General features: G+C 37.1%; 1 protein-coding gene across 2 annotated transcripts in view; it reads left to right on the forward strand.

The window, feature by feature from the left end:
- The window catches only part of GPC1 (glypican 1), a 176,489-nt gene that overhangs the window by 97,444 nt on the left and 64,092 nt on the right, over nucleotides 1-14,953 (forward strand). For both annotated transcript variants that reach the window (XM_087872697.1, XM_034439496.3), the window contains one exon: nucleotides 1,784-1,942. In XM_087872697.1, the coding sequence (XP_087728823.1) occupies nucleotides 1,784-1,942 (159 nt within the window). The remainder of the gene's footprint in view (nucleotides 1-1,783; nucleotides 1,943-14,953) is intronic.

The following is a 14,953-nucleotide window of genomic DNA, read 5'->3' on the forward strand; positions in this document are numbered from 1 at the left end:
ACAGAAATTACAAAAATACACAATTTTTCTATTGTGTATAAGCTCTTCCATATAAATGCACTTCAAGAGTAGATACTCTTTGAATGGTAACCACTATATAAATTATTGACATCAAACATTAACAAGTGTTTCACATGTTGTCATTTCCAAAGCAGCACTGTATTTTATTTTATTTATTTGTCAAGCATATACAAGATAACAGGTAAAAGTATAAACATAATTTGAATACATGAAAAGAGTAAGTAAAAAGGAATATTAGGACAGGGACGGTAAGCACGCTGGTGCACTTATACACGTCCCTTACAAACCTCTTAGGAATGGGGTGAGGTCAACAGTAGACAGTTTAAGGTTAAAGTTTTGGGGGTTTGGGGAAGAAACTACAGAGTCAGGTAGTGCATTCCAGGCATTGACCACTCTGTTACTGGAGTCATATTTTCTGCAATCGAGTTTGGAGCGGTTCACTTTAAGTTGGTATCTATTGTGTGCTCGTGTATTATTGTGGTTGAAGCTGAAGTAGTCATTGACAGGAAGGACATTGTGGCAGATAATTTTATGTACTATTCTTAGGTCAGACTGAAGTCGGCGTAGTTCTAAGTTGTCTAAGCCCAAAATTTGGAGTCTGGTGGCATAAGGTATTTTATTGCAGTTAGAGGAATGGAGGACTCTTCTCATAAAATATCTCTGGACTCTCTCAATTGTATTTATGTCCGATATGCAGTGTGGGTTCCAGATAGATGACCTGTATTCAAGAGTTGGTCTAGCAAATGTTTTGTATGCTCTAGTTAGTAGTACAAAATTACTAGAGAAGAAGCTACGCAAGATTAGGTTAACAACTCTTAATGCCTTTTTGGCAATGTTGTTACAGTGGATTCGGGCACTCAGGTCTTTAGAAATGAGTACTCCAAGTTCCTTGACAGAGATTTCATCTCTTATTTTCCCTGTTTACCCTTTTGTCAATCCTGAAGTTGGCCAAAATGTGGCCATTTTCTTTTTTGTAGTTTTCTCTAGGGAGGTTTCTCTTCTCACTGCTGGAGCAACAAGGCCAGAGGGTACAGAGCTAGCTGGGGTATTGTAGCCTAAATAAAATTATTTTCCCTGGGAATCAAGGACATTGGTGCAGGTGTTCGAAAGGTGGAGACTGAGGTTACCTAGCAACTGAACTGTATGGGACCATGTGACTGGAGACTCTACGGGGAAGTGACAAATGTTTACTTTTAATTGGGTGTAAAACCAGTGGAAATTAGAACCAGTTTTCCACCAGAAACATGCCAATTTGGTATGTCCCAATCAAATGTTCTTTGATGAAATTGTCTGCCTCAGAGTTCTTATTGAATGGGATGTATTACTTGGAATCTTGACACCCTTCCTATTCTCTGTTGTCCCAAACTCCATAAACAACTGTGTATATAAACATCAGGATTATAAATCTCATGCAATAAAAGAATTTCTGGCCTGGAGAGCCACAGGATTTTACTTATTTTGATGCATAAGACTTTGTTTATTAAAATTAAGCAACTTGTTTCTGTGTTTCCCATCCCTCAAAGCAATCCTGCCTATTGTCACTGCCCCTTCCGCCTCCCCCCACTTCCATTCAATTGTATTTATTTATTAAAACTCTCCCACAGGAACTTACTCCAGTCATCTAAGGAAACAGATGTCATCCATGACAATTTAAATAGCAATAAAGTTGGTTTAACCTTTAAAGTGTCACAAAGCGCTCTGATTACTCATTTTTATTCACATGATTTGCCTAATCCGTTTTTCTCTTCTTCCCATCCACCAGGAGAACATTTGAGGATTTGCCCACAAGGTTATACTTGCTGTACTAGTGAGATGGAAGAGAACTTTGCCAACAAGAGTAGGAGTGAATTTGAAGGCATGTTGAAGGAGGCCACACGATCAGTACAAATGATCTTCACAGCCCAGTACAAGAACTTTGATGGTAAGGAATAAAGAATGTATATAGTTTGGCATGCTGGCTTCCCTCACATGAGATTTTGTATCCATTTATTTTATACACATTATTATATTTGATTTAAAGTGTAAATAGAAATTAATTGCCCAGGCCAGATGAACGAGCGGTAGTAGGTAAACAAACAGAAACAATTTTGATCTAAAATTCCCCAACAAGGAATAAAATAGGACAAAGCAGATATAATAACACAACAGATACTTTCTGTATTCTGATGACGGTAGAGGTTGTAGCTGTAGTACTTTTTTCTCAGGCTAAAATTTAAGTACAAAACTCAAATGTACATTGAAAGTTTTCTGATTGGTTTCAGAAAACGATATACATACAGATATGTTTATCTCCATTTGCCACAGCCAAATTTAGAATCTGTGTAAACAGGATAGTGAATTTAATATGCACTTGCAAAGGCATATATATCTTGTAACTATCAAAACGTGGAGTATTAAAAAGTATATATTTCATTGAAAAAATATTTCTTTCTGTAAATCAGTAGCTAATTTAATAACTTGACTTATTAACTGACTTTGGCCTTTTTTCATAATGTAAGACACTCATACAAATCTGATTTCTTTGTCCTGGATGAAAGTTGAGTGTTCTTGCCAAACAGATTGTGCTTGTAAAATACATTTTATAGGATAATTAAATTTTTAAAAGCTGAACTATTGATTTTATCATTGAATTCCTGATTACAATTGTAGGTTTTCTTACCTCTGTTTTTCCTAAACTTTAGAAGTATTCTTTTTATTTCTTTTCATTTATATTTCTTAACATCTTATCTCAAACTTGTGTACATTTGGAAGAACAAAATATTATTTTATCAAATAATAATACATAAAACACTGTTCTGTCACAGCTATACATTCAGATAGGATCCCGAGGCTCATGAAGACATTTTCTAATTCCATCATGTTTTATTTCTGTTTGCTTAACCACTGCTGCAGCTATAATTTGGCTTATGATTCAAGTAAGTCAAATAATGTAATAGTACTTCATAAACAGATTTTCAGTGGCTAAATTGGCAGAGCCATAATTTTCCTTCTTTACAGTCTGCTAAATACTTTAGATGGAAATAACTGGTTACTGGAAGAGGAATTTTGGACAAACGCATGCATATAAACCAAGGGAGAAGCCTAGGCTAGAACTTTTCTCTTTGACGTATGATCAGTGCACTCAAAGAGTGGAAGGACAGCTAGAAGTCCAGATCCTCCATTAAGTATGAGTCTCCTCATCTGAGACTCTTTGACTTCTTGCACTGAAAGAAGAAGCCATTACAAACTCTTCTGTTACAGTATCTCTACTCTCTTTGTCCTAAACATTTAGCACAAGTCATCCCTTCAAGATTGTCCAGATCAAGAAATGGACTTCACAAGAAGACTAGAATTGTGTTTTATTGAGATATTTTATTGAGGCTATAGTAACAGTCTTGCAACTCTGATTGTGATTTCCCTTCTGATTCTCTTATATCTGAAAGAATTAGGGAGACTCCATTTGTATTGCTTCCTAACACCTTCCCTTTTCCCAGGATTCAAGGCATGCTTTTGCACATTTTATTGATGAGTGATTTCTGAACAGTTTTTTTCTATGAAAAGTCATCTTCATGATTCTCTACAACATGGTATATAAATTGTCAGATTGACAATCTAAGAAGTTCTACCAATTACCTCCATAGTCGACTCAATCCAGGTACAAAAGGCAATAAAATGGTTGTTTTAACCTTGCTTCCACACTGGAAACACCTTTATACAGGTGGATTCTATATAACGTGGTTTAAAATACTAGTCTAGAAACAGCATTTTAGGAAAAAAATGTCTTCTGATTTTTTTTCTGTGATGTGTTCACTCATCTTATGTCACCTGCTTGGAAAAGGGATTGGAAAAGGAAAGGACATTTAGCTAGTTCACTTTTTCTTTGGGAGGCTAAGTTTAGAATCCAATGACATTAAGCTTTAGAAATTCTGACAATATGTGATTAGATTTTCCATGACAATGAATAATGGTTTCTTTTTTTTTTTTTTCACATAATCATATATTTCTTAAGTGGTTCATTTTAATAGCAATTAAGGCATACATAATTTACATAGTAATTAATACTATTAGCAGAAGCACAGAATGATCTTTTTTAAATGCGTTAAGTCAAAAATGGGAAGAAATTAATCAGATCACTGAATTTAAGAGTTTATCTCTGTAACGTTCAGTTAAAAAGGATGGGTGGATTTGATAAGTAGATTCACAGAGATAGCTGCTTTTAACTTCTGATAGGCCGATGTGGCTTTATATTTTTTTGGAATTTAAATGAACAGTTGGATGATGGAAATTCTGAGCAGTTGCTGTTTACCAAGCTTTCCTAATCATATGTTCAGTAAAACAAAAATGTTATTTTAAAATAAAAATTTTAAAAAGTACAATCTACTTTTCAAAATTTATCTCTCAAGCTTATATATCAGTTTAGTCATAAGCAACTCTAAGCAGTGCATACCTTATATCAGTAAAAAGGGTTGAAATAACTTACAGCAATATCTTAACCTTAAACTTTGTCGATTCCATTGTGTGCAAAGAACATACGGCTAACCCTATATAATCACTTATGGGGTGCGTTGGGGGATAGATATACAATCAGTCCCCAAAGATTTCCTAGAACAACCAAGTCTTAATAGTAACAGGTTAGGACCTGTCTAATCCCTTGGGGAGTGAGGGGCAATTTGGTTGCAGAGAAGAGAACCAGGTGCTTGCAGAAAGAAGCCAAATCTTATGTATTTTTTTGTTTGTTCCATTAAATTATATTTAGGTGCGGTGTTGCTAACACATAAGCACAGATCAGGCTGTCATATCCTGCTGTCAGATTCACATCACTGGTAGAGCAGAGTTCAGTTTCATTTAGGTAGCAACTGTGTTTGCATATCTCAGTTTCAAAGAAGTATTTAATTTTCTCATTCATTGTTCTACTTTTTGCTTTTTACTTTTTCATAGCTCTTTTTGGGTGGGGAAGCCTAGACTTTTGCTGTGTGTACTCAGGAGTAGCTGTACCTGTTCTCATTTTGCAAGTACAGACATGAGCACAATGCCTTAGAAGTAGATGACATAGCATTTGCCACACTGTTGTGCTGCTACTATTGCTGATACACACTTGGGATGGTAAAAGCACCCTGGCAATTAGATATTTATAAAATAATTCTCAAACATTATATAATTTTCCTTTCCTGCTAGCAAATATTTTCTGCCCACTAATAAAGTATAAATATTCATGAGGCTACAGACATTTCTAACCTTAATGCTTATGTTTTCTTAGATTGTGAACAAAACTTCTTGAAAGTAATTCAGCATGATCACTAAATACAATTTCAAAATTTCTATAGTATATGAAGCTGTAAATTAGTAAGAGAAACAATTATGCCCATTTTAAACACAAACAAACCCCTCTTCTTTCCTCTCAAAAATTTCAACAAAAAGTGCCAAGTATGCCCTCTGCTGGTCATTGACCAGACCTTTCTATCTCAACTGTGCCATGTCCAATCAATAAGCAACAAACTTCTTAATTTTTTCCATTTAAGCTTGTAAACACAGAAGTAAATCATTTCAGTTGTACATGCAGTGTCAAAAGCTTATTTGGAGATGTAAGCTATGGGTGGGTGGGTGGGTGGGTGGATGGATGGATGGATGGATGGATGGATGGATGGACAGATGCCTAGCCATTGAGATATAGGCAAAATTTTCTAAAGTTTTGAAACTTCTTAATATTTGCAAGATGATACATTTCCAGTAAAACTTTATAATAACTTGATTTTAATTTAAAATATGATTCAATTACCAATTGAATGGAAAGAAATTTGAAGAATGCAATAACATTTCATACTCCTCAATTTGACTATAATTCATGGAACTAAGCCTACCTAGATGGCAGCACCTGATTAACCATCCCTGATCACAGATTACACAACCTTGACCTTTATTAATAGTGCAATAAAGAATCATCAGGATTCTTACCGAGGTTGTTGGCCAGTGTGGGGGCGGGGAGAGGAAGAGGAGGAGGAGGAAGAGGAGCATTTCCAAGTTGTTGCTAAGAAACCTAGATGGAGAGGCCCATGAAATCAAAATATTTGTTTATTCTAGGGATACTTTACTTTTATATTGGACTAAGCTTTCAATTATTACTTCAACTATCTCTCTGTGGGCAAGTGTTACTTTATGTGAAATTTTCTTCTGTATATATTGGTAGGACAGAAGTTTATCCAACACTATACAAGCTGTTTCGATTTGTGCAGTGAAAGTTCCCTGTTCTTCCTTCAATAGTTTCCCCAATGCAAATATGTTTACGATAATCCTTCAGTTCACTAAAGCAGTGTGCCTCAACATCATCAACTTTTAAGATGTGTGGATTCCAACACCCAGGATTGGCTGGGGAACTCTTAAAGATAAAATGTAATTTTGGGAGAGTGATTAATCATTTGTACTCTTGGAATGATAGTTAGGATATTACTATATATGGTCCATTAATACATTGGCATTTATCAAGAAGAAGGGACAAAAAGATGAATACATTGAACAGAACAAGGCTGTGTTATTATATTAATCAAAGCTTGATTGTTCAGTCTTAAAGTGTTTCCCACTTTCTTTGATTGTAATATTGTACTATTCCTCTCTTCCCAACCATAGTTAACTTCACAGTATAATATCATAAACTAGCTTGCAGCCAGGACACTTGTAATCCTTTTGAGAAGATATTAATTTGCTATTTCAAAAATATCCATGATTTTTAAAAAACTCTGGGTAATTTACAGGATATGCTCATGCTAGTCCTTAAATTTTAAAGTATTTGTAAGCTTTTCCATTCTAAATTACATAATTATATATCTCTAGCACAGTATTATAATTTTGAAAGCTTGTTGATTTTAAATTGATGAATGAATTCATTAACAAACAAAACAAAGAAGAAAGTTGAAATCATGACTGTGGCATTTTATGCAGAAAATTATATATTCTGAAAAAGCGAATCATTAATTCAGATGGAAAGAGGAAGGAAGAATGTGTTGGAAGTTGTCATTATCTAAAAATTAATAGTTTTCATGAATCATATTTCAAGCCCAAACAAATGCTTATTTATAAGGGATTCACTTACATTAATAGTGTTTCAAACACACAGCATTCTTCACTTCTGTCTTCATATTGAGTTAAGTTCAGTGTTGTCATACCACTTGTATAGACTTGACAAATGAAAAGAAAGCATTATTGAGCTGATATTTCAGTGGTTGGGAGAAAAAAATAGCAGAATCTTTCCTTATCTTTGACTTTCTGATTAAAACAAAAGACAATGTTTTATTAACTTTATCTTCTAGTAGATTACATTAAGTTGCATATTATACTTTCTTCTGCTATCACTGTTTTGGAAGCAGTTTTTGAATCTGATGAACATTGTATATTGCTCAGAAAGGAACATGGCAAAAGTAAAGATCTGTGTCAAAGTGAAGAGCCTGAACAAAGGAGCTTTGTTCCTTTTGAACAAAGGAAAAATCTTTTTTATGCTTCTTGGAAAACAACTAATAGACAGCTTGAAGCATCTGCGCTTTTTGTGGTGAAGGGGATGAGGAGATCTGTATTAAGAGGTCCTTGGAACTCTGGTGGCTCAGTGCTTAGAATGCAGTATTGCAGGCAAACTCTGCTCACAGTCTGGAGTTCAATCCTAATGGGGCTCAAGGTCAACTCAGCTTTCCACCCTTCCGAGGTCAGTAAAATGAGGACCCAGGTTTTTGGGGGCCTCCTAGAGTTTTAAAGCACTATGGGGCAGTATATAAGCCTTAAGTGTTAATGCTAGTGTTTTTTGTGCTCTCTGAGCTTGGCTGTTTTCTTCCAGATGTTTCATTATCCAAACTAGATAACATCAATTATTAGCTAACATTAGCTAACAATAAACAATTCAACCAAAGAACCACCAAGGCCTTTCCCATTAACATTGACAGGACAAGCACCAGAATATAAAATGAGAGCAAATCCCATTCCCTACTAGCAGTGACAATATTACCTACCATATTTTTCGGAGTATAAGACACACTTTCCCCCCCCTAAAAGAAGCTGAAAATTTGGGTGCGTCTTATACTCCGAATATAGGCCCGCCCACCCGCCGGCTTCCACACGTCCTCTTCCTTGCTGCAGAGATTGCCACCAACAATGGCTTGTGTTTTTGGGCTCCGTGCATCGCGTTTTCATCTTCCAAACGCTCCGTTTGAGAGCCCTTCAAGGCTGTGGGGATCGCCAAAGCACATTGCCACCAGTTGCCACCTGAAAAAGCTATGCGTTTGGAGGCTGAAAATGTGACACGCGGTATCCAAAATGGCTACCCGGAACAGTTGCTGCCTTCTCATACCCCTTTTGCATTTCGCCTGCTTTTCTCATTGCTGCTCCCTCCAATGATCAGGTGTGTCTTAGAAGCTTTTTTCAGCCCCAACCAGCACGTGCTCAAAACCAGCAAACTAATGTGCTGAAGCTGACCAGGCTAAGGACACTAGCCAGATGAATACCTGGTAGGCAGAATTTTGTTTCCCTATTTTCCTCCCCAAAAACTAAGGTTTGTGTTATACTCGGGTGCGTCTTATACTCTGAAAAATATGGTAGTTTGGGTAATGGAATGTTTGCAAAAAAACAACCAAGCTCAGAGAGCACTTAGGACCTCTCATTTCAAACTTGATCTACAAATATTCTCCTCTATCAGATCTGTATTAGAAAGATAACAGAAAGTAATTATGTTACTTCTGCTTTCAGCAGGAATCAAACCTTCTCAGAGAAACCATTCTTTCTCATACAGTCAATAGCTATGTGTTTCCCGGTTCTTCTCTAAATGAAATGGTTTAGGTGTCCATCAAAAGTACATTCTAGAACCTGGAGAGATTAAACCTGCCAAATAGTAGCCTCAAGGAAGTAAAGACTTTTCTTCACCTGTAACAGCTTGAACATCTGGAGTTTTGCTTGCCCCTTAAATGGTCACTTCTCCCCTTAAATTTTTCAGCTTTCACTGTAGGTTCCCATACATAATTTTAGGTGTGCACAGTAGTTTACTTTATAAAAAAAACAGGGATGCTATTTCCCCCTCCCCGCTATTATCTCTTTTCATTTTTTTAAACCTGCCAAATAGATAAAAAGATAATGCTTCTGCATTCATTGGAAAAGGAATAACAAACCTAAAGCAGAGTGCAGAATTTGACACACATCATGTGCTGTAGGGCTTAAAATAACTAAAATTTAGGTCAGAAGATTACAGAGCTTGCTTGGTCTCTCTGCCCAGTGGCAAAGGAGATATTGCCATATTGAGTCTCAGATGAATCAATGGTGCTCCAGCAGAAGTCAGAGTACATCTGTTTGGGACTTCAAAGCCCTGGCTTTGCTGTGATTGACAATTGCACACATTAAGTGAATGAAGTGCAGCTTTCATTCAGAAGGCTACCTTGATGGATTTTGCTTTAATGTTCAGTGAACTCAGTTCTAAATTCCTTTAAAACTGTTTCTGTCCTAGAATATACAATTAATCATACAATAACTTTGATTATCACAGCATGATGTCAGCTACACATCAGCTACTGAAGAGGTCTTTGGATAAATCTATCCATAGCCATCCAGTTGGCTGGGATTCAGAACTGTAAAATGACATGGGAGTGCCTACATTCCTTCTGCATCCTTTTACCAAGAACAGGGTGTGTGATAGTAAAATCTATACTATTACTGATTTTACCCCCCCCCCCAAAAAAATTGATGATACCAGTGTAAAGTAGTGATTAAAGTTTTTGACCAGGACTCTTACTGGGGAGAGAACAGGTTTCAAATTCACTTTCGGGCATGGTAGCCAGTCATTGTCAGACCAATCTACCTCACTGGATTATTGTGTACAGAAATTAGACGAGAAAGTACTAAGTATGCTACCTTGAACTTGAGGAGGAGAGATGTCAGGCACAAGAAACCAGGAACCAGGATAGAGTTCAAAAGCTCTATGAGTTTATTCCATGCAACCTGGATATAAGAATCTGATCTACTAACAGTCAAGGCAAATTGAGACCAGATAAGAGTCATCAAGAGGGGCTGGATTTACAGTAGGTCTCTTTCAGGGGTGTAGGTACTCCAGACTGATGATGTGGTTGACCCTGCCCTCAGGCTCAGCTTAGTCATCTCCTACATAGGATGGAATATGAATCTAAATACATAATCTGATGTTAGCTATCCAATTTAGCAGAAAACCGGTTATAGAGATACACTCTGAGTATTTCTGTCAACTTCACAAAATCTCTGAAAAGCAGGCTAGTAGTAGTCTCCCTTTCAAAATATACCATTATGCATCTTCTAACTTCCTTTAATAAAAACATGCTTACATTCATAGCATTTTTCCAATTTGATCATTCTTTCATAAGACATTAGAGGAGCCCTGGTGGTGGTTAACGTGCAGTAGATCAGGCGAACTCTGCCTACAGGCTGGAGTTCGACCCTGACAGGTTGACTCAGCCTTCCAGCTTTCTGAGGTCAGTAAAATGAGGACACAGAACGTTGGTGGTAATATACAAATAATGCTTACATTGTAAACCACCTGGACAGTGCTGTAAAGCACTAAAGGGTGGTATACAAACCTAAATGATATTGCTATAAGACTTTGATGTAAAGAAAGAGTAGTGGTTATCTGTACATGAATCTTAAATTGTAGGGCAGAGTAGCTTGGGATAAGGTACTCTTCAGTCTCTCTTTTCAGAACTGGCGCTTAATGACAGAACTAAAATTAGATCTTTAAAAAACATTCCAACTTATTCTCAAATAGGACTGTGTATCATGGAATTCCTATCAGAATGTTTTGCTACTCAGGTACAAATTACCCATAGATTTCATCAGCTTTTTGACCACTGATTCTGAGATAATTGCTCACCACATAGGAGAAAGCAAATGGCCTGTCTTCCATTTTTTTTTATATTCTTCTCTTTTTTTCTTTTGGTACAAAACAAAATCTGTCCAGAGCATACATTTAGAATCTGGCAGGAATTGATGGGGGAATTAATGTTGATATGGCATAAAGCTGATAGAGGCTGATGGACCAGAGGTGCATCTTTTAGGATCCAGATGGTCTGCTCCAGTTAATAATAACCTTGCTCTGAATACATAAACAGATCATTAAACTGTAATCATACTGGTTAATCCATTTCTAGACCTTGGGTCCTTAATCATTTGAAAATTTTGACATGACTATTTTCAGAACTTCATTATTGCAAAGCAGAAAGCATGTTGTACTTTCTTTATCCTTGGTTTTCCTGAAAATAGTATCCTAAAAATAATGCTAAAATAAAGAATGGATGTGCATTCTTATTGCATTATTCTTTTGCTCATTAGGACAATGAGAAAAATGAGGGAAAGACTGTTTGACTTTGTATTCATTAGTTAAGATTTGGAAGTCCTATTGACATTAAACTGTTTTCTCATAGTTATGGCTTTTTGGGTCAGTATTCATCTGGAACAGGATCTTTCTATATACCACAATCCAGGACAGGGGTGGGTTCTACTTACCTTTACTACTGGTTCACATTGTGCCCACCCGTGTGCGCACTCTTCTGCACATGAGCAGATCACTTATGATGATGTCCAGGTCAGTGGGCGGAGCCTCCCACCGGTTTTACTACCGGTTCTAGAGAACCGGTCTGAATCAGGGGCAACCCACCTCTGATCCAGGACAGTTATATGTTCAGATCACAAATGAACTGTGATTTTGCTGGGTTCCATTCCAGTCATGCATTCACTTACAAATCTGTGCATATGCCGGTGCACAGGTACTGTAATCAAGCAGAAAACACATAAGAGCTATGAAGTTCAGAAGTATATTGATCTGTCCACATCTACTGTGTTGTTGTGTCTTTTCATTACACTTTAGCAAGCCAGGTGAGATGTCCATGAACTTAATTAAAACAAACTTAATTAAAAACAAACATTAAATGTTTGTTTTAGGATTTAGGTAAGAAGGCAAAATGTAAGAGTAAAGATAGATTATTTCTTCTGGAACCTGCTTTTCTAAAATGCACAAATGCAAATCCCCTAACTACATATACTTTATACCATATAAATCGAGTGATGATGTTAGATTTTAGTTAGTAGCTACAAATTCTCAGGCAGACTTATGGAGAATATGGGAAGTAGAAGACCAGATTACCATTACATAGAGTATATGTGGAAAGCAGGGGTACCAGATTGAGCCCAAGATACAGTATATATGAATTCTGTAATCAGCTTTAATGGCTTAGTAGCTAACAATTGATTAAAGAATATGTAGTCCCAGTCCTCTTGGAGGCTTTGGCCAAGTTTATGCTTGCTTTAGAGGAACCTGAAAGCTCAATGACTCCCATATAGAATTGCCATAAAGTAATTAAGCATCTGCTAAAAGAGTTAAATGATAGACAGTGAGAAGAATCTTGGAGGGAAGCAATATCAACCAAAGCTGGAAGTATTGATTGCATAAGCATGAGCCATGGTGGCATAGTGGTTAGAGTGCAGTACTGTAGGCTATTTCTACTGACTGCCGCTGCCTGCAATTGCTCACAGGCAAGGCATGTCTTCCTCTCTTCATGGTTAGGGTTAAAATCAAGGTTGCTGCCCCCAAACTAAGCTAATATTTAGGTTTCAATAGTAGTATATATGTAATTGCCCCTCATTAACTTTTTAAATTTAAATCTAATTTACTTTAGTGTAGTTACTTTTTCTCTTACTGAATTGTGTTAACCAATTTTCCTAGAATAGACTTTAAATTAGTTGGCCTTTAATTTCCTGGATCTTTCTTGGATTTGTTTTTACTTTTTGAAAGTTACAATTTTGAAAGTTAGACTATACTAACCTTGAGCCCACTGGAGAAGTGCCAAATGCTGGGAGCGATCGAGGGCAAAAGAAGAATGGGACGACAGAGAATGATTTGGCTGGATGAAATCACTGAAGCAGTAGGCGTGAGTTTAAATGGACTCCCAGGGTTGGTAGAAGACAGGAAGGCCTGGAGTCCATGGGGTCATGATGGGTCGGACACGACTTTGTGACTAACAACAACAACAACAACAAACCTTGATGGTTTTTTGTTTAAGTGTAATCCTCTCTGAGAAAATGGCTATATTTGATTTCTTTACATTTTTCCACCTGCTCATCCAGGCAATTGGTATATATCTGTTAACCATACACTATAGCCTGTCTCCTGGACGAAAACAATAAATTGTCAAATCCTTTAAAATGACCTGCAAATTTCATGTCAATGTATTATCATCATCCTGCAAATCATTTTTCCTATGATGTAAAATCTGTTTGGATTCAGTGTTGAAAATGCTACAACAAATCAAGCTATTATCATTGCCTCAAAGAGTGGAAAGGTTTCCTCGTAAAACATAAAGCCTCATTCTAATGCCAGTAAAAGATGAATAAATTGGTCCTTGAGGAAAAATAAATGCAATAAACATATTGTTCTGCAACATGTAGTACATTTGGTATTGAAATTAAACTCTGTAGGGAGTGAAATGTTGTTGCTTTAAAGGAGCAATATCAAACTGTTGTTCCATTATCCTTTCACTCTGTAGCAGATGCTGCTATTCCTGTGGAAACACTTCACAGTGCCCACGATCCTCTTATTGATGTCAGTTAGGATGCATTTCTCAGTGCCTGAGGCGTCTTAGTTTAGTTCTCCTTTTAAACTTCCAGACTACTGTGATTCTTTTCCCAAGAGTTTTTGGAAACAAAACTTTAATCAGGATAATCTTTCCCTTATCATTCTGTGTCCTCCCCTCCTTCCCCAACCCTTTTAAAATCATTTGATTTGATTCATTCAATATACAGCTCATGATATAACCTTCCTTAAATTGTTCTCTTGATGCTAAATCTCTTTGGGGCAAAACATGAAAGAAGATTTTGTAGCTATCAGCTTCCTGAGGTAATCAGATGTGTTCTCCCATTTGGGGCTGCTCCCTATTACTTAAGCATGCTTTCCCTAGGAATAAAACAAACCAAAAAGAACAATTAACATAGATAAAGCTGCATTCTGATGGGGCACAATCCACATGACACACAATTAGATGTCCAGCAAGTTATTCCAACTGCATCTAGATCTGTGATGGCGAACCTATGGCACGGGTGCCACAGGTGGCACACGGAGCCATATCTGTGAGCACGCGAGCGTTGCCCTACCTCAGTCCAGCACGCATGTGCATGCTGGCCAGCTGATTTTCTGGCCTTCCGGGTCCACCTCTGAAGGGGCTCCGGAGGGGTGGGGAAGGCCGTTTTCGCTCTCCTCAGGCTCCTAGAAAGCCTCTGGAGGCTGGGGAGCACAAAAAATGGGCCTACTGGGCCCACCATGCCATCCCGTGCCAAAAGCGGGGGGTCATGCACGCATGCATGGGGGATGGGGCACATTGAATTATGGGTGTGGGCACACGTGCACACAATCCCCCCACTCCCCCCGCTTTTGGAATGCGACGGCAAAAAGGTTAGCCATCACTGATCTAGACTGATAATCCCAATCTTTTGTTATTTATCAGAGGTCTATCCTTATTTCCTATTACCTAGGTCTGTGTGGACAATTTTGCTCCAGAGATTCATCACTCTCTGTTGCCCAAAGATTTTATTGTCTTAAGCAACTTTATTTTCATATTCATACAGTAAACTGTAATTTAGTTTGTTTGGCTTTGACTTAGTGTGTTTTGCAGCTTTTAAAATTTCAAATGTTAATTTAATTGTGTGAATCTAACCACTTATGGTTTGTTAATAAACAATGTTAGATAGACCATGGTTGAATGTACCTGTTTTGTGTTCTTTCCTATTGCAACCAGAACTACTGCTCTAAAAACAATACAGTTTCACTTTTTTCTACGAATACTTCAAGCCAAAGAAAAAACTTCAATAAATGTAGGTCCTTGGTGTTACTGCATCTCTGCCCCTTGTCTATCTTCTTTATTGTGCAAATAAAAAGATAGAGATCTCCTTTTTTGTTTAAAATTTGTTGTAAATCATT

The sequence above is a fragment of the Pantherophis guttatus genome, chromosome 6 (assembly GCF_059756535.1).
Source record: "Pantherophis guttatus breed Tessera chromosome 6, ASM5975653v1, whole genome shotgun sequence".
In the NCBI taxonomy this organism is placed as follows: domain Eukaryota; kingdom Metazoa; phylum Chordata; class Lepidosauria; order Squamata; family Colubridae; genus Pantherophis; species Pantherophis guttatus.